At 41.7% G+C, this 20,424-nt stretch overlaps 1 protein-coding gene across 2 annotated transcripts; it reads left to right on the forward strand.

Annotated features, from left to right (window-relative positions):
* The first annotated feature begins 1,862 nt into the window (after nucleotides 1–1,862).
* Nucleotides 1,863–19,749, forward strand: PHYH (phytanoyl-CoA 2-hydroxylase). 2 transcript variants are annotated; one of them, XM_048501015.1, is made up of 9 exons: nucleotides 1,863–2,046; nucleotides 7,785–7,840; nucleotides 8,654–8,764; nucleotides 9,040–9,208; nucleotides 12,527–12,608; nucleotides 13,881–14,062; nucleotides 14,835–14,984; nucleotides 16,937–17,068; nucleotides 18,330–19,749. In XM_048501015.1, exons 1-9 carry the CDS (start codon nucleotides 1,960–1,962, stop codon nucleotides 18,381–18,383), a joined length of 1,023 nt encoding a protein of 340 aa, XP_048356972.1. In that variant the 5' UTR covers nucleotides 1,863–1,959; the 3' UTR covers nucleotides 18,384–19,749. The 2 variants fall into 2 exon arrangements, with proteins under 2 accessions (XP_048356972.1, XP_048356973.1); XM_048501016.1 differs by having other exon boundaries at nucleotides 1,882–2,046; nucleotides 7,789–7,840.
* Nucleotides 19,750–20,424: the final 675 nt, after the last annotated feature.

Genomic DNA, 20,424 nt, shown 5'->3' on the forward strand with positions numbered 1-20,424 from the left:
ATCAGTTTCAAATCCTGACTATATATTCTGGTGTAAATTTTTGTGGATTAAAGCCCACTTGCTGATAGGGACTCTAGCCGTGATAACGTATGGTAAAAAACAAAACCATGTTTGGGAGTCTCGGGATGTCGAAGAAAGACACAAAAAACATTGCAAAGCTGTTGTGTTCTTTATTGTTTGGGGGAGAGCAAAAGCAGAATCTTGGGCACTGATCCCCTCTTCCAAGTACATTTATAGGCCCCATGATGAGCATGTGCAGTTTGGTCTGAAATTACACCTGCAAGTTCCTTTCCTACTCTTGGTACTAAATGCGTCTGGCCATGAAGACTTAATTTCATTTAAAGAAACAAGATGTTTTTGTACCATCCCCATGGCTATCCTAGACTGCAGTTCTCTTTCCTCATCTTTTCTGTTTTTGCCTGATTGAGACCATTTTGCTTGCAGACTACCGGGTGAAAGTAGGCACCTGTTCATCACCTGTTAAAATTTCATTTTCCTCTGTTTGCAATGGGCCTACCTCTTCCTTCTTCTTTTTCTTATTTTGAACATAACCATTCAACCCTGTGTGCGTGCATGTGTGTCTTGCATCTCGAGCATGCATCTCTTGCTAGCCTAAACTGATACTGTGGTTTAGCTTTCTAACACTCTCTTCGAGCATGGATTACTTTGACCTCATTGACCAGTTCTTACCTGTTGATGAGAATCTAGTCTGAGATAGCGGACCTTCTTTGTTTCCTTCTCCACCTTCTGGAAAATGAAGTCAGAAAGACGAGATAGGAATTTATTTGAACTTTCACTTTTTGCAGTTTGTCTTCAAACAGGTATTCAGGTAATTCAAATCTCCCATGACCATTATGTCCTGTCTCTTCGAGAACTTTGTAATCTAGTCTGTGAGTGTCTCATCCAGGTCATCTGCTTGGCTTGGTGGTCTATAGCAGACCTTCACCATAATATCACTTATTTCTTACTCTTATTTTTAACCAGAGATTCACAAGTTACCTTCCATACTCAGAACCATGCATTTCCTCACAAGTATACACATCCTTGGCATAGTGCTGCTACTCCCTCCTTCCTTCCTTATTTATCTATCCCTGTTAAATAAGTTGTACCCCTCGATCCTAATATTTTCATTCCACCAAGTTTCAGTATTGCCCATTAAGTCATACCGTGTTTCCCCGAAAATAAGACAGTCTTATATTAATTTTTGCTCCCAAAGATGCGCTATGTCTTATTTTCAGAGGATGTCTTATTTTTCCACTCCACAGCTGTAAGCTCTGGTGTTCTGTTCGACGGGCATTCTTCCAAACAAAAACTTTGCTACATCTTACTTTTGGGGGATGCTTTGTATTTAGCACTTCAGCAAAACCTCTACTACGTCTTATTTTCAGGGGATGTCTTATTTTGGGGGAAACAGGGTAGTCCCCTTCCTATTTTAGGATTTTTAAGTTCTTCCTGCTTGTTTTCTGTGCATTAGTGTAGAAAATGGAAACATGAACTATGTGCCCTAAGTTTCATTTGAAACATTAACAATGCCTTGCATGTAATTTGATACGTTTGGGATGATCCAGCACAAAAGTCACCAGGACCTATACTTCAGCACTATGGTATTTGAATGATGCCTGTGCAAAACAATGGGTTCGTGGTTTTTATGGCACAAATTTATGGACATGATAGCTGAGGTTGAGGTGACCCACAGCAAATAGATATGATCTATGAGGCTCTTTGCTTTGGAACTATGCTTCTGCGCCATTGTAGCGCAGCTCAGCATGAGTTGTTTGGTTCGCAGCCTCCCTTTCTCAGCTGGGAGATTTCTCCGGCCCGCCTTTTTCAGCTGACTCGCTGCAGCTTTCCGCCGCCCTTCAGGGGCGAGGCCTGGGCTGCACACCGCGCCCATTGGCGGAGCCTGGCCGGTCATTTCGAGGCCTCGGCTAGCCTGGCCGGTCTTCCTGCGGGAGCGACATGGAGGCATCGACCAAGGCTGCGCCTGCCAGGCTAGCGATTCTCCTTCGACACCTCCGCCCGGCCGATCCCGCCGCCCGGTCTCTCGTATCCTTTGGGGCGGGGGGGGGGCAAGAGGTGGTGGGAGCTGGCTGGAACGACGACCAGGCTGTGTAGGGGGCGGCCCTTTGTGGCTATTTAAGGGGTTGGAGCTGGCCGATGATCATGAGTCCTGCAGGGGCCCTCTGTTACGCTCCTGTCGCAAACATTAAGACGAATAGGGCTAATCCTAGAAGCAGTCTTCCTGAGTCAAGGCTAGTTTCCTCGGTTGTGTGGGTAAACTTATTTCACTCCCCGTACACAGGGATCAGGGATACATTTGTTAGACGTATGAGTCGCTGCTGGGTTTTGTATGGCACAAGTGCTGCCTGTACATATGGCCTTTGCAAAAAAATTTTAGGCCAGCCAAGCCTAAAAAACATGGACTGTATATATAGTGATACAAGGCAATGAGCTAATTGGTATATGCAATTAGTTTGAGTATAAATTAAATAGATAATTCATAAACTGTTCATAAAGATTCTTAAAGATATATTGTGCTTATATGATAAGTAATATTCAACTGGATATAAAGGTAAGAACAAAACATAATGAGGGCACATAGGCAACTTAAGAAACGTAATGGGGCTGTACTTAGTAATAAATTCTCAAAGGCATTGTATAGGATGTCATAAATATTGTCCATAAGGCACGAAACCTGCAACACTCCTATTGGAACGCAATAGGAGTGTTGCAGGTTTCGTGCCTTATGGTTTCACATTGAGGAGGATCTGGGGGATCCAAAGTCTCAGCTGACTCCTAGATCACAACAGTGTGTAAAGGACCATCCATCTCTTCCTGGGCTGAATCTGTCACCAGCCAGGTCCAAGTGAAGGGGCTTGGTTTGGACCCAGATAGTGGAAACATGAGGACAGGAGAGCATTGGTGTTCCCTACTCTGGGCAACAAAATACCTTGATTTCCATATTGTTGTACTTAAGCAAGTGGAACTTTTTTTGACTTGACAGATGTTGTATTGATGTTAGTGACCGCACAAACATTTAAGCAACACACAAACACCCAATTTGCTCTAGAGCAGTTGCTCCTATACATTAGATGGGGCACTATTTTAAATTTGTAAAGTTTTTATGTGTGGGCCCAAAAGCATCACAGCCTTTTTTTCTAGGTAAACCCTTCACTTTTGCGCTTTTATGTACTCAACCAGGAGTCTGTTACCTATGGCTCCATAGCTAAATGCAGCTACAGAATCAAATATGGCTCTCTAAAAGAAGAAGAAGGCTTTTTGGTTAAGATGTATTTGGAGGCGTAGGTGGGATACTGTAATAAACATAGGAAGAGAATGGCAGGTAAAAATTGTTATGAGGCTAAAGACCTTCAAAGATGCATAACAAAGCAAAATGACACAGTTGCTGGTAATCCAAGTGCAAACCATGTGCAGAATTGTCAGCTAACTGAAACAATTGTGTAGGGTGCTCCTCCATATATTTGTTATTGATTGTGAGACATTGTGGTGTGCCTTTTTCTAGTAAAGGGCTCATAACAACTAGTGTTTGGGCTGCAGAAATTATTAATAAATATGCCAGTTATCAATGAAGTTAAGTTGTATATTTTCACTTATGTAAATAGACCCTTATATACCAGCTTTTTATTGATACCTTCTTTTGAATTTTGGTGTAGTTTGGCTCTTTATTTGCAAAAGGTTGTTGATTCTGTTCTAAATATTTGTTTAAAAGTAGAGCTTCTACTGCTTAATTGAAACCTGGGAACGGACATGGCAGAAGTCCATAGAACCTATGTTCTAGTAACCGGGTGGGGTTGAATCATTGCACTATTGTTGTGGATGACCTAGTTTTAAGGATTACTTCTGAAAGTGTGGGAAATAAATGACTTTTAGTGGGCTTAAGCAAGTAGTTTTTGTCCAATTTTATACTTTGCGTAAATTGTTCTAACTACTTGTATTGCATAAGTTTGTGTAAGCCGCTACATCTGTATCAAGAAGTGTGGTAAAATGTTTTAAATGTACAGTATTTATAATATGTAATATGTTCTGCACTCTTTATATTGTGCGAACTTATAGTTGTCCAGTTATTTCCATTATTCAGATGGATCCTATGTACATTTAGTTGAAAGTAAATTCTATTGAGTTCAGTGGGGCTTGCTTCCAAGTAAAGTGTGTGTCGCTTGCCATTCTGTGTTGCATTTAGCGCAACAGTGCAGCTGAAAGAATTCCACAAATACGCTTTCCTTGGCATGCAAATAAGCAATGATAGAAACCTTTGTGCTCATTACAGAGTTCTGGGGAGCTTTGTTGGAAAAAGGAAGAAAGTGACTCAAGGCTGTACCTGTGATGGGATTTGAATTTGTTTCTGAACTCGAATGTCCATCCTTACTTCTCAGCTTCTGTAATTAGTTATGCTGGAAAGTTGTGTTGCTGCGGAACTATTTCCACACACCAGCTCTAAGCCCATGTCTGTGGCATGGTGGTTTTTTTAAGCATTGTGATTTTATCTGATGTAGTCTGAAGCCTCAATATTTAAATATGATTCAGACATCCTGTACCTAATCAAACTTGAGTGAATGGTGATTGTTATTTTATCTACACTTCAATGTAGATGTAACAAACATTTAGATGTAAAACATTTAGATGTTAAAAAATGTAAAGTAAAAAACATTTAGATTGTTGTAAGCATTATTCAGGATCTGTGCATAACAGCAAGCATTCTGCAGGGGTAGAAAATGATGTTGGCCACCCTGATGATTCATTAGGGGCCTTGTTGATTCTGCACTGCTTTTAGCAATTTCTGAAGGATGCATGGTGGAGGTTCTCCATTGCATTCTAGAGCTTTGGCACTGGCAGCAGTGTGGAGTGTTTTTTTTTTAAGAAAACATAACAAGACTTGCAGCTCTGCACATCCTTCTGACCTTTGTACATGTAACTTATGTAAGTTGCGTGATGACATTGTTGTGTACAGATTAGCTCTCCTCCCAACTTGTTATCGAGGTCGGAGTCAAGGCTTTCTCAATCTACTTCAGCTGTGCAAATAATCGGTTGGTGTCATTCTGCAACCTGCTCATGTTTGTTTGAATTATGTACCTAAATGCTGAGTATATAAAATTTCCACACACACCTCTGAAGGGTGTCAGAAGCTAGCTCATCCTAGGTATGATCACTCCAGTGGAAACACACGTAGGAACAAGCATAGGGGTTCAGCAAGAAAACTTCATAATTCCTGGCCCTTTTAAAAACGGTGCTCTGGGAGCTGAAGCTAAGCAGGTGTGATTTCCATTGTGAGGCTGACCAGTTCTTTCTCAAAGTCCAGATTGATTTGTAGTCAAACTAAATGACTGGACCATCTGGACTTGCAAAGACATTTTCCAGAAACAGTTCAGATGACTGGAAACCTTGTACTCACCAAGTGAAGGGGAATGGACTACTGAGCCCAAAGCTGCCTATACATTCCCACTGACAAGTTGACTGCAGACTTGAGTACAGTGAATATTATTTTTAAAATATGTAATATAAGTGCTTCTACATGGGATTTCCCCCTGCATTCAAGAAGTTGATTAGTTCAACATTTTATATGAATGTTTGAGTATTTTTTTCTCATTTTGTAAATGAATAGTACATTCCGTAGTTTAATGTTTGTTTGTTTGGGTTTTTTTTCTTTTGCTTATTCAGGCTGATTCTTTTGCTTATTCCAGCTGATTCTAATTTATGCACCCACCTTCTTTTCACTGTAAATATTACAGGGCAATCTCACATGTGGTTGGCTCATTTTTTTAACCAAAGTATTTTTCTTTTCTTTTAAAAAAGGATGGCCAGGCTGAAATGTTTCTTAACTGAAAGGCATACTAATCTACTATAGGCAAAATACACTTCTTTTATCATATAGTTATAATTTAGGTGGACCCCAGTTTAAAACCTGTGTCCACTTGTCATTCAGTTCCTTTACCTTATTTCCCCCACCTAAATTTTGGTTTTGAAACTTGAAATACTGCATATCTCAGTGGGAGCTTTAGGACAGATGCTTGTCTAGAAGAACTAGTGGCAAAAATCCGGCTGGTTGGATGCATCTGCCTCTGTTCATCTCTGAATTGCCTCCATCTTGAAACGAGGAAAACTAGTGTTCAAAGGTGACCTGGTAATAATTGTAATAATTACAAGGAGCACAGTGACTTTCAGGGGCTTAAATGGGCAAACGTCCCTTCCCCTGCTTTATTTCATTAACAATCTTTTTTTCTCAACTCTGTGCTTTCATCAGCATTTTCAGTTCTTATCAGGCTTTATTTTTTGGGTTTCTACACATCTACTCCCTTGGTAAAATTAACCAAAGTCATGTTCTTCTGCGTGCTTAAAAAGAATGTAGGCCTTCTTGCTATTCTCTTTAAGCATGCAGAAGAACATGGCTTCCAGAATAGCTTAGGGCAGTGGTGGCGAACCTTTGGCACTCCAGATGTTATGGACTACAACTCCCATCAGCACCTGCCAGCATGGCCAATCGCCATGCTGCCAGGGGCTGATGGGAATTGTAGTCCATAACATCTGGAGTGCCAAAGGTTCGCCACCACGGGCTTAGGGCAAAATACCTTACAAAAGTGTGTGCGTGGGTATCTTTGTGTCACAGGGGCTTTGGACCCCTTGCAGTTGATGTCATGGTCTAGGACGGTTCTTCATTCAGGAAGGAGGAAACAGAGCTGCAGGTGGATTTGGGCTGGCTGTCAGTAATGATTGCCACCCCCAGAAATCTTCAATATAAGATTCACCTTCAAAAATATCACCTTCTACTGAAATATCTGTCTCTAGTGCAGTGGCCAGCCACTAAGATGCAGAAATGTGTTTCAGCCCTAAATATATAAAATTTAGCAACATAAATAAAAAATAAGACCATTGAAAACATTTAAACATCTAAAAAGGCATAATACAACCATATCACCAAGGGTCCTAGTAAACTTGATGGTAAAAAGTGAGCCAGAGATTTGGGGGGAAGGTATAACACATACCTTCTATGTTCAGCTTTCCTCCTGAGGTGGTTCTGCTTGATGGTTCTTACATAAGATATAGGTGTCACCTAGTTCCTTGAGAGAGGTGCTGCCTGTTAATCCAATAAATTTGCTACCAGAAGAAACAATGTGGGCTGACTCTGATAGATGGAAGTGCAGCTGTGGAGACAACCAGACAATTTTTCCTTTACGTTGCATCCCATTAGATGGTCCACTGAGCCCTGAAACAGTGAAATACCCACAACCCAGAAAGAGAAGTAAGGCACTTGTTGCAGCCAGGCAGCAGGCTTTCTGACTGCTGCCATTCAGAAGTGAGGTGGGATTCAAAGATGGCTCTCCCAGTTCCTAGCCCAGCATTACATTACACCATTGTGCTAAAGAGTCTTGAGTTTGAATTGCTCATGCAAGATCATCTCTCCATCTAGCACATTTTTATTCCACTGGCTGTCACCAGCTACTGAGTCTCAAATTAACCTTCAGTTATTATAAGAGTAAAGGAGCCTGGAATCACACTGTGTGGACTATTTTAGTTCCTTAGAAGAAGGGCAAGGTACAAATATATACCTTTCTCTGGACTGTGTCTGTTTTCTTCAGTTAAGCTGGAAAAGTGAACATATCTCCTGTTATCTTCAAGTCCAAAGCACAAATGCAATTTAACATAAGATGATTATGGGAAATAACTGTAATTGAATAGTTCTGTTAGCAGTAGGCCCTCTTATTCTGAATCTCTTCTGAAATTAAAACTATCAAGAATGCTTCTTTTTATTTCTTTAATTTACTTGCAAGACAGCATTTCCTACTTCAGCCCAAGTTTCATCTGTGAAACACCCAGCACAGTTTCGGTATGTGATATTTTACCTATTTCTTCTTAAATTAAAACAAAGGCAAAAAGTTATTTGACTATTTTGTGGTGATAAACAGGAAACTAGGAGACACTGATTTTGATTTAGAAGTCCAGGTATAGATTTGTTGAACTCTTTGATAATGTTGAGTTCCTTGAAGTTCCTCAATTAAAACATCACTGACAAAAAATATTCCTGGCATTATAAAGCCTCAGAAGGTGCTTACCTAGGCTCCGGGATACAGGTCTGTAATGAGGCCCAAGATGTCTAATCCAAGCTCTGTAGAAACTTGTCACTCCACACTGTGAATGTGCCCCAGGATCTTCTGCAGTGCAGAAGAGTTCTGTGGAAGTCCTGATCTAAGAAAGACCAAGAATCTTCTCCCACAATTCTTTTGATCACTGTTTATTTTAAAATATCATACATGAAGCTACAAATCTGTAGAAATCTACATTTAGACAGAAGAAACCATCCCTGAAATAATTAACATTTGGAATGGTGTATAACAAACAAAAAACCTAGAAACATGTACACAAGTCAAGCTATTTGAGATATTTACTCCATACTATGTTGTCTTACATTAACTTTGAAGACAAGACAAGGTGCAGTTGAACAAAATTAAAGAATTAGTGAGGTATGTTGGGAGATAATAAGAAGTCATCATGACCTACTAACTTTACATTGAGTAGCCATTTTCATAAAATACTAAACACACAAACATCTGCTTTGCAGAATTGCAAAAACCCATAGGATTGCAATGTTCATCTTGATTATAAGTATTCTTGATGACGAGTATTTTTATTATCTTCACAGCTATACCTTGGATAATAACCTTTTAACCCCAGTGCAACGAGATTTCTATGAGAAGAATGGTTATCTAGTCATAAAAAATCTGGTCTCGGATGAGGACATTCAGCGTTTTAGGTAAAGCACGACTATTTACTTAATAAATCTGTGTCATTTTACAATAATTAAAACTTCTCTTCTTTCTATCAGTGTTGCAGATTTGCTTACAGGTATTGAAATCCCCCTCTATTATTAAAGTAGCTTACCAGCAGGTCCCAATCCCCCCCCCCCCCCAAATTCCCAGTTCTTATATTTTTATTATAGGGAGTTTGTCCATTGTAGTATATTACTGCACTTGCTTTAGTTTTTAAATGCCACAGGTCAAAGTCTGACCACTACAACCTTCTATTCAGAGATGAGTTTGCACGAATCTGCAGAAAAGAAGTGAAGGTGCCGGGCCTCACTGTTATGAGAGATATCTCAATTGCCAAGTCAGAGTTTGTTGCTGATGAGAAAGCAGTTACGAAAGTACAAGACTTTCAAGATGACGAAGAACTCTTTAGATATTGCACCTTGCCTCAGGTAAGAAAAAGAAAAATCTATATCTGTGTAATGTCCTAAAGTTCACCTATATCGGCATTATATGTAAAATCATGAGTAACATCTTCACTTAATTCAAATGAGTTGTGTGAATTCAAGTCAATATTTTTTTAAAAAATATGCTAAAAAGAGCTGCTGCCTGAAATGTTCATAGAAATAATAGAAACAAAGAGTTGAAAGGGACCTTCAGGGTCATCTAATCTTAACACCCTGCACAACGCAGAAAATTCAGAACTACCTCCCCACCCCCACACCCCCAAGTGACCCCTACTCCATGCCCAGAAGATGGCCAAAAAAAAAAACCCTCCCATGATCCCTGGGAAATCTGGCCTGGAGGAAAATTCCTTCCTAACCTTGAAGTGGTAATCAGCATTAACCTGGGCTTGTGAGAAAAGGCCATGAGAGCCAAGCGCTGACGCAGCTCTTCCTGCCCTCCCTCTCACGAGCTGCCCAAGTTAACAGAATCGGCAATGCTGTCAGATGGCCATCTTGCCCCTCCTTAAAAACCTCCAAAGAAGGAGAACCCACTACCTCCAAAGAAGCCTGTTCCACAGAGGAGTTGCTCTGTCAGGAAGTCCTTGCTAATGACCCATCGATTATGGTCTGACCTTCTGGGGCAGTGTTGAGGATTAACTATCAGAGATATGCACAGCCTCGCTCTGTGAGATTTTGTGATTGCCTCCGCATCTTGTGGCAGCCATTTCATGGTTGACTCCATTTCTTTTGGCAACCTTTTCGAAGTTTTGCCCACACTCTAGAGTCAGAATTCCAAAGGTGCCCACAGGCTAAAAAAAGGTTTGGGACCCCTGTTGTGTTGCTGTTTTTTCAGAGCCAGTGTAATGTAGTGGTTAGTATCTGATAGGATCTGGAGAACCCAGTTTGAATTTGGAGTCTGCCGTGGAAGCTTGCTGTGTGACCTTGGGTCGGTCACACTCTCTCAGTCTAACTACTTCACAGCAGGGGCGTAACGAGGCAGCCCTGGGCAAACTGTAGCCCTGGGCAAAACCTGAGTTGGATGCCCCCCCCCCCCCATAGGCGGCCACTCCACCATGACCAATTTTTTTTGCACCAGGTCATTGGTGCCTGCAGGGGGTGCATTTTTAGACATATCAGCACCACAATGTCAGCATATCATCAGGAGACTGTCCTTATGCTACTCCCCATGTTTGGTGAGGTTTGGTTCAAGGAGTCCAAAGTTATGGACTCCCAAAGGGGGTGCCCCTATCCCCCATTGTTTCCAATGGGAGCTAATAGGAGATGGGGGCTACAGTTTTGAGGGTCCATAACTTTGGCCCCCCTGCAGCAAACCTGGGGGGTATCATTAGGGCAGTCTCCTGATGAGACCCTGAAAGGTTTGAGACTGTGCCTTCAGAAATGTCCCCCCCTCCCCCCACCCCAGCCTGCAGCCCTTATGGACAGCAATACAGAAAACTCAATGCAGAACAAAGATTCTTGGGCAAATTTCTGGGATGTTCCTGCAGGGGGTGCATTTTTGGATGTATCGGCACCAAAATTTCAGGGTATCATCTGGAAACTGTCCTTATGTGGTGTACCCCTCATCAATGTTTCAGATGTGGATTTTGGTTTAGGGGGTCCAAAGTTATGTACTTCCTCAAGGGGTGCCCCATTCCCCATTCTTTGCTAAGGGAGATGGGGCTACCCTTTTGAGGGTCCATAACTTTGGACCCCCTAATATAAACTACACACCAAACAGAGGCTGCCATCAAGGGACCACATCTCCCAGATGATACCCCTGAGGTTTTGGTGCTGATATGTCCAAGAATGCCCTCCTGCAAGAACATCCCGGGAATTTGCCCAAGAACCTTCTGTTCTGCATTGAGTTTACTGCATTGCTGTCAATCGGATGGTTGCAGGCTGGGGGACTCCCACATTTTGAAGGCACAATAGTCTCAAAACTCTTCAGAGGTCTCATATAAGGAGACTTTCTAATGAGTACCCCCCAGAGCTTTGTTTGCAGTTTGGTTCAGGGGGGCCAAAGTTATGGACCCTCAAAACTGTAGCCCCCATCTCCTATTAGCTCCCATTGGAAACAATGGGGGATAGGGGCACCCCCTTTGGGAGTCCATAACTTTGGAATCCCTGAACCAAACCTCACCAAACTTGGACAGTCCCCTGATGATACGCTGAAATTTTGGTACCGCTAGCCTAAAAACTGCGCCCCCTGCAGGCCAAAAATGGAAAACCACTAAAAATACCCAAAAACGAACCCAGCATTTTGATGCCCCCACAAGGTGATGCCCTGGGCAGCTGCCCACCTTTCCCAATGGGCATTACGCCAGTGCTTCACAGAGTTGCTGTGAAGATAAAATGGTGGAGAGGAGCATGATGTAAGCTGCTTTGGGTCCCCAATGGGAAGAAAAATGAAGTATAAATGAAGTGGATATATAAAAAGGTGTTATAATAATAGCACCATAATAAAGTCCCACCACTCCAGAGAGTTGCTGTGGTGTGTTTCATCCAAGGTCAAGACCTATTATAATGAATGTCCTTCTGGTAAAGTAGCATAGTGGTCTTCAACCTAGAGCACAGAAATTAAAATAATGTTTAAATAAAGGCACTAAATGGTAAACCCTAACAGCACAATCCTATGCAAAGTTACTCAAGTCTAGACCCACTGAAATCAATTGACTTAGACTGGACTAGGTCTCCATAGATTTGCACTGTAACTTACCTAACTTTTGCTCAGTTTCCTAAACTTGAGTGAAAGTGTGTCAACAAATGTCATACTGAAAACATGGTATTGATAGCCATGTTAAATTTTAACACAGATGATTGCAACATAGGCAAGGGCTCTGGGAGGCTCCAGAGCTGAATGGGAGTTGTAGGAAAGCATTTCCCATTCATTGCAATGGAACTTGTGTTTATTTCAACAAGATGTACCCGGTAGGTTGTGACCATGATTTTCATGTTCCCAATTTTTGCACAGTCCAGTGATCCTGGAAACAAATTTAGATGACTATCAGCGGTATGTAAAATTAGTTATTTCTGTATCTTTGATTGACTAACCACATAAATCTTGTTGGGTCTTACTGTTCTCATTTTTTAAAAATCACTTATTATCTACATAATGTGATGGTTTCAGTTCCTGTAGGGTTTTTTTTAAGTGTATCTGATGATCTACATCAAGGGTCCCCAACATTCTTGAGTCTATTGGCACCTTTGAAATTCTGACACAGGTAGATTCAATCATAAAATGTCTGCTGCAGAAGATCAAGCACCTTGACAACATTAGTTACCCAGAAATGTTTGAAATAACTAAACACATTTTGTTTACTGTAGATAATAAAATACGTTGAATGCTTTACTGGACCGAACATCTTGGCTATGCACACCATGTTGATAAATAAGCCTCCAGATCCTGGTAAGGAACATTTAACCAAATGAGAAATAAAATAGTCTGGTCAGACATAAAGACACTGCCCTGTTAAAATACTGCTGGATTTTACATGGTTGATTGTGTACTTGCTGTGATATAAGTCTGAAGGAAGGGATCTAGCTCTGACCAAACTTGTTACTTCTTGATTAAATGCAGTCCATGTTCTTATTCTCTGTCTTGCTTTACTGTCCTTATTTTTCTCCGCCATGTAGGGGTTGTGTCAGAAGTACTCCATCATTCCCTGTAGGCAGTCAGTGGCACACAAGCAGCAAGCTCCACATATGCACATCAATGAACACAGAGCAAGGAGGGGGACAAGTGGACTACAGCTCCCTTTAAACTGGGGATGGGTGGGTGGTGAGGATGGAAATCTCTTAAAAGTTAAGGAGTCAAGGTGTGGAGGGTCATTTGCAGGAGGGGCAGAGATCTGGGAAGAGGAACCAGTTGTGGAAGGGGAAAGGGAAATGACACAAGAGGGCCCCTGACCAGAATTATTGGCACATGGTCTGGGAGCAATAAAGATCATTCCATCTTCTGTACCATTTAACTCTATCTCAGAACAGAAGACCAAATCGAGTATATGCCCCAGCAGTAGCAGACATCTTCCTTTCTCCACAACTTCATTACCCAGGTATATAACAAAAAGACACAATAAATCTGCACAAAGAAAGCCTTCATTGTTCAGGATTTGCTTTTCCCCATTCAGTGGTCCAATCTCAGTTACCAGGTCTAAAAGGCAGATTCTACCATTATCTCATTCAAATTAACAATAGGGAGACACTAAAAATACTCCAGCTTTGTAACCTGCCCTCTCTGCTCTCCAATAGGTGGATCTAAGGGGACCTTCTGTCACCACTGGCTGGTCCCCTTAGAAACTGACTGCCCAGGCTGGAAGAGAACAGAGTGGTTGCCCGGGCAACTCCCAGGAAATGGGCAGCAGTTCCTTTCTGGTCCTCCAGACTGCTGTCATTGTAGTCCTGCTGTGGTTGTTCCAGTTTTTCAGTGCGCTTGAAACAGAGTTGGAGTGGGGGTGGGGAGGTGGCAGTGCTAGGTGTTTGGCTCACCCATGCTCTGAGATCTCGAGCTGCACTGTTGGCAAAATGTAACTCCTATCCCATGAATAAGAAGTCTGCATTATTCCAAAGTAGACAAAATTCCCAACTATTGGTCAGTACAACAGATGAATGTGTGCTAGCTTAAAAACTTTATTTATTACATGTAATTCTGCCAGTAAGCTAATGTGAATAACCTTTGCAGGGAAGAAGTCCTCCCGGCACCCCATGCATCAGGATTTGCATTATTTCCCCTTCCGACCCGCAGAGCTCATTGTTTGTGCCTGGACTGCCATGGAAAGAATTGACCGCAGCAATGGGTGCCTAGTTGTGTTGCCAGGAACTCATAAAGGGCCTCTAAAGCAGCATGATTACCCAGACTGGGAGGTAATATATATGTGAGGGAAATACAGAAAGTGGGAGGAACAGGAAGAATTGGGAGAAAGATTATTGTTTTTAGGTGGCGAGAGGGTAGAATCTCTTAATGTTCTCTCTTTTCTCTGGGTAGATTGAGAGACTCTTTGAGCTGTGTATAATTAGAAGCAGTGATCATGCAACAAACCGAGATGGTGTGAAGAGAAACCTGCACTGGCTATAGTTTCATTGCTATCCTCCTGCCAGCAAGGCAGACACTGAATAGGTGTCACAGCTGCGCAGCTGATTGAATTGGACCCTTTTGTAAGACTCCATTCCACAAGTGGACTGGGCAGTAAAGAGTCACCCACTAGACAAAAAATGGAATAAAAAAATAGCTATCACAAATGGTTAACAGACAACATTTGGTTGGCCACTTGAAAATAGGATGCTGAACTAGGTGGGACTTCAGATTTGATTGAGTTAAGGGGTTCTTGTATTCTTTAAGTCTGATACAAGGTCCTTTCCTGACCTGGATGTCCCAGGCTGGTCTGATCTCATCAGATCTCAGAAGCTAAGCAGGCTCACCCCTGGTTAATACTTGGATGGAAGATCCCCAAGGCAGTTGCTGCACAGAGGCAGGCAATGGCAAACCACCTTTCTCACTTTGGAAACCCTCCAGGGCCACCACATGTAAGCTGTGACTTGATGGCACTTTATATAACCAGGTGGTTTAGTTTTAAAGATTATGTATGCTCGGACTGACTTGCCTGAATAAGAAAGTGATTTATGAACTGATTTCCAGGGTGGAGTGAACAAAATGTACCATGGTGTGCGTGATTTTGATAAAAACACCCCGAGGGTCCACCTTACTATGGAAGGAGGAGACACGGTGTTCTTCCATCCCTTACTGATCCATGGCTCTGGCATGAACAAGACAGAAGGGTTTCGAAAGGTAAGGGAGTGGGTCAAGATTCATACTTTGAACTGTCATGGCTTTCTAAAAGCCAGTTTCATAATGTAGGTTATCTCCCTTGTTTTGATTGACATTTGATGATGTGAATTAATTAATTTGTTTAATAAGTTTTTGAAAGTGACTTAAGTTTTGTAGGGTTTTTTTCCTTTTTAACTGTGTATTTCAGTGTATGTTAAGTTGGAGAGCTAAGAGGAGAGTTTTTTTAACAGTAGCTGTTACGATTGTTTCATAACTTTTATAGGCCAATAAAAACTGTAAATCAACAGTAGTATAAGAGATCATCTGAAATTATAAAATGCAAAGTATTCTTGCCTGGACTTGTGCTGTGGAAGCAGAGGGACAAACCCATGGCAGTCAGACCTGCCTGTTTGCATTAAGATCGTTGGTAAGACAAGGGGGACAGATCCAAGACATGGAACAGACACATGGGCTGGTTCTAGCTATCTGCTTGCCAGCCAAACACTTGTGAGAATCCTTATGAGGAGGGCTGGCATACCATGGGAAATGAGAAGCAGGTTTGCCAATTAATTGGTTCTCTGGGCTGGAGGAAGAAGGCAGGGTCCCTCACTGGAACAGATTTCAGCTAGGATGCTGTGAGAAAGATCCATTCTCTTTCATAAAGCATTAGCGACAAAATCCAAGAGAAGCCCTCACTGAAGACAAGATCTGAAACAGCATTTACCAACCATCCCCCTATGCCAAAGGTAGTTGCAGGAATACCATGAGTTATGGAGCTGAACTGGAAATTGATAATGTTGAGAAAGAAATTAAGAGTCCTGGCAGTAACCTGCTCTTTGTCTGCTTGACATTGCCAAAGATTTAGCCCGTGTGTTGTTCATACCATACAATCCTGCTGTGCAATTCTGCATTTGAATGCATTAATATAATAGAATACGATTGCTGACTTCGTAGTGCAAAACAAACCACTCACTCACTTTGCTGTAGCAACATTTCTTTGTGATATCGTTTATCAAGGTTTCAGACTGCTGTATCTTAGGGCATTTTCTTTCTGAAATAATATATTGGCTGATGATGACTCTAGAGGCAGAACAGACTGGAGTTCTTGAGTGGCTCCGTACTTGTACTGAAGTGTGAGCATTTTTGTGCACTCCGAATCAGTGTGCACCCCCCACCCACTAGCTGCATTATGTGCTGCACATCCATTTTGGACATTTGCAGCTTTCCTTCTTTGAACAAACCTCTTGCATGCCTGGTTTTGGCATAGCACAGTCATGAACACACGAAGCTGCTCGCTGCTGAATCCACCAAGGACAGTGTTGTCTATTCAGACTGGCGGTGGCATTCCAGGTTCTCAGGCAGCGGTCTTTCACATCATCTAACATCTGTTGATTTCGTGTCAGACTTGCCCTCTTGTGTACTCTGTCGCCCACAAAGATTCAAGTGCAGTTGGTAGTTATTAGGCAGAAGCAGTGTGCTTTTGTCATAGGAAATATCCCTGACCACACTTACATTTTGTTGGAAAAATATTCCTCACAAAGCAGCAACGGCAAGCCACCCATTGCCCCGCCATGCCCAGCGCCAGCCCTCTACTGGTGGGGTTGGGGGGTCATTTGCCCGCTGCTTTTCCTCCACGCCCACAGCTTCTGCTTCTTGCACACCTCCCTCCCAGCTCCCCCTCACTCACCTGCTGCTTTTCCTCCACGCTCACAGTTTCTGCCACTCATCCACCTCCTCCCTCCCTCAGCCACCACTTTTCCTCCACACCCGCAGCTTCTGCTGCCTATCTGCATGTCTTGCTTTCAGTGAGGTTGGAGGGGGCTTGGGAGGGATGGTGGGCACTAGGACTCAAGCAGAGCAACAAAGAAGGTCCAGGAAGTTCTGGCAGATTCAAAATCTTCTGAGATCTTTTGGTGAGACAGTGTATAGTCATTTTAACTTTATTGCATTACATTTTTAAAAATTTGATGCAGGCAATCTCTTGTCACTATGCCAGTGGTGATTGCTACTATATTGATGTGAAAGGTACTAGTCAAGAGAACATTGAAAAAGAAGTGGAAGAAATTGCAAGAACCAAGTATGGAGTAGATTCCGTCACCCTGAAGGTAAAGCTTTGAGTCTTTTCAAAAAAAATGTCCTGCACCACCATTGGAGTAGCAGTGGCATAATGGTTAAGAACAGGTGTACTCTAATCTGGAGGAACCGGGTTTGATTCCCCGGTCTTCTGCTTGAGCTGTGGAGGCTTATCTGGGGAATTCAGATTAGCCTGTGCACTCCAACATACGCCAGCTGAGTGACCTTGGGCTAGTCACAGTTCTTCTGAGCTCTCTCAGCCCCACCTCCCTCACAGGGTGTTTGTTGTGAGGGGGGAAGGGAAAGGAGTTTGTAAGCCCCTTTGAGTCTCCTATAGGAGAGAAAGGGGGGAAGATATAAATCCAACTCTACTTCTTTGTTATGCCCCTGTTATAAGCACCTGAAACTGGAGTTTTAAGAACAATTAGTTCAGCAGAAATGGTCCCTCCAATCATGTTCTTTGATGTTGCAGAAGTTACTGATAATTATGAGATTTTATATGGAAAATCCCCACTATGTATTTGTGCAGGTTTATTTCTCATCATCTCAGAGCCAGCACTGGGCATTAAATGTTCTTGTGTTTGTTGGCGGCAGATTAAAGTTCACAATGATTATTGGATTAATTATCAATTAGATGTGACTCGTGTCATTAAGTTAATCCTTAGCTAGGAATTGAAATTTTTTAATATAATCATTATGAAATTTTAAAATATAATCATTATGAAATCATTTTAATATAATCCAGACTTAATTGAAACATTCCTAGTATTCGTTCTCTTGAAGTTGCTAGAGGCAATCTAGACAAATCTGGATAAATTACAAAAATTGAGCCATGTATGCAGTTTGCCTTATTTGGTATGAGAGGTTTTTGTTGTTGTCATTGATGTTGTTGTAGTTTTTACAATTTGTGCAACTGGTTGTAGTCTTGCCAGTTCCAAGAAAGGCAAGGCCCCCCAAATTTTATTCAGTGACCTTTCTCTGCATTGCCTACATACATTCAGGCATCTTGCTTCAATCAAAAGAGTTAGAAACGTGCTTTTAAAGAGACATGGAGAGAGAGAGAATTTATATTCTCAGGAAGCAGAATTCTTCACAGATTTCTTTAGTCCCACAAAACTGTACCATGCGTATAATCCCTGACTATAATACAATACTATAATTTATATAATGAGATAATATGTGGAAATTTTTTATCAGCTGTTTTCAGGGAGTTCCTTCATTTTTGTTACTATTTGTGAATGGAATGGAGATGAGAAAGAACAAAAACCCACCTTTTCAGTTTTTTGTTTTTAGGATGCTTGGAGCATTCGAAGCCGTCTTGTGAAAGGAGAGAGAAGAAATCTTTAAATCATTCTCCAGGCGTCAAGCCTTTGAACAAAATCCTGTACTATTTGAGAGAACCCATGATCCCTGCTGGAATGCATTTAGAACTTTCTCCTTGCTGATTTAGCAAACACAGTGTGGTGAAAAAAAGGCTGCAGTCTTAGGCCCACCACCTTGGGAGGAAACAAGCAACATGTTCAAGATCATGCCTTCAGTGATTGAAGTATTTTAATTTCTCTTGGTGTACTTAAGGAAGGTTCAACTTTTTAAAACACAGGATGTTTATATAAAATCTTTTTAAAATTAGCGTGTTTAAATGAGAACCCATATGTATATCTAGATGCAATTTTGCGAGATTTATTTTAATTGCAAATTTCATCTGCCTACTGATTTTAAGCCTAAGAAAAGATCAGATTTATTTTTCGTTTTTGCACAGAGTGATTGATTTCGTTAGCATTGCAATTGCTGTTTTGCTTCCTTTGTTACGATTTTATGTTTAAAAACAAAAACGAAACGTTTGCCATACTCAATCAAGTGCTATGTAGTAAGGGCACATTTAGTTCCTGCATTTTTTAGAGGGCCAAGTAACACATTACGATAAGGAGAGAGAACGACAGCACTGATGTGTGAGAACCTGTAGTGCAGAAATATTTGCTGTGCGTACTTGGGCACACAGAAGCACAGTGCTCTCACTGTTCTTGCAAGGGAAACACCCAGCCTGCTTTTAGTCTGGCATGCTAGTCATTCCAGGTGCTGCTTCTGTATTTAAAGAATTGGGATAGGCTCCTAAGATAATTCTTAGCCTGTATGTAGCACTTCTGAAGTACTTCTCAGTATTAGAGCACTTGGATATATCAGATGCCTATCTATTGCGCAGTGGTAGCAGGTATTTCAAGAAAACAGGGAAAGGAGGCCAGGTGAGAGAAACAGGGGTAGGTGGCTGCTCCCCAAATTATTGTTAGCCAGAGTTATTTTGAAGATATGACGTCACAACCACTTTTCCTAGCCATGCCATAGTGGAGCACTTTTTTATATGCGTGTTCAGCACAAGTTCGTTCTTTCACTAGGACCTCAGCCCCGCCTGGCTCAGCATGGGAGAAGAGTATCCAGACGTATATCGAACCCATCAACAGAAGTCACTGACATGAGATTACTTGCTTAAGGTCTCTATTGCATTTGAACCCAAAGTTAGGATTCAGTTCTAACACCAATGAAGACACAATATTGTATTTTGAGATACTAGTTTTAATCAGCCTTTCAAATTTGATTTCAGGCCTCAGACCCACAAAAATATGTTTTATCTGAAGACAACTAGGAAATCAGGAGTTTTGTATCATTCATCATTTCAGTTATCTCTGCTAATTATTAAAAATTCCATCATTTACAAAAATTATATTTTCAGTTGTTTTTCTGCATAAGGTGCACTTTTGTGTGTGGGGTGGGTGGGTGGAACCTGGGTTTCTGGACTACCATTCAGCCAAAGATTGAAGACTCCTATGATTTTTTATTTCAGTTGGACAACACTCTGTGGAGAATAACACGCTTGCTGTTGGATCCTTAAGCGTTACCCCTTCTTACCTGCCTTCAAATAACATGATGTCTCAGGGTTGGGCAGATTTTTTTTTCCCCATGAAAGCTGCCAGATGCCTTGGCATCTTCTTCTGAAAATACCTCTGATAATTAGACTTGTCAGAAATCCTTGAAATCCATTCACATATCCTCTATGGCAGTGATGGCGAACCTATGGCACGAGTGCCACGGGTGGCACTCAGAGCCCTCTCTGTGGGCACGCGTGCACAGAGTTCGTCATGTGATAATAGTGCAATTATTTCAGGGAGATTATTAGAATTAAACCTGAGACCTAGTTTTGGGGAAACAGTGTAGGTAACTCTGTGAAGCGCTGTTAAACCCTACTGATTTTCATGAGAAGAAAGCATGATCCTTTACCTGTGAGTAAGCTTGGTTGCTGGCAATGGGGTTTGCTTCTGAGTAAACCCTCCTAGGGTCGTGATTCACTCGTTTGAAGTGTTGCACAGTTGCTTCAAAGCAAAGCCACTGACTACCA

Source organism: Sphaerodactylus townsendi, linkage group LG06 (genome assembly GCF_021028975.2).
Source record: "Sphaerodactylus townsendi isolate TG3544 linkage group LG06, MPM_Stown_v2.3, whole genome shotgun sequence".
NCBI lineage: Eukaryota > Metazoa > Chordata > Lepidosauria > Squamata > Sphaerodactylidae > Sphaerodactylus > Sphaerodactylus townsendi.

Coding starts and splice junctions, on each gene's coding strand:
- PHYH (XM_048501015.1), top strand. CDS start 1,960: ATGGAGGCATCGACCAAGGCTGCGCCTGCCAGGCTAGCGATTCTCCTT. Junction 7,841..8,653: donor AAACACCCAGCACAGTTTCG/GTATGTGATATT, acceptor TTATCTTCACAG/CTATACCTTGGATAATAACC. Junction 12,609..13,880: donor AAATAAGCCTCCAGATCCTG/GTAAGGAACATT, acceptor TAACCTTTGCAG/GGAAGAAGTCCTCCCGGCAC.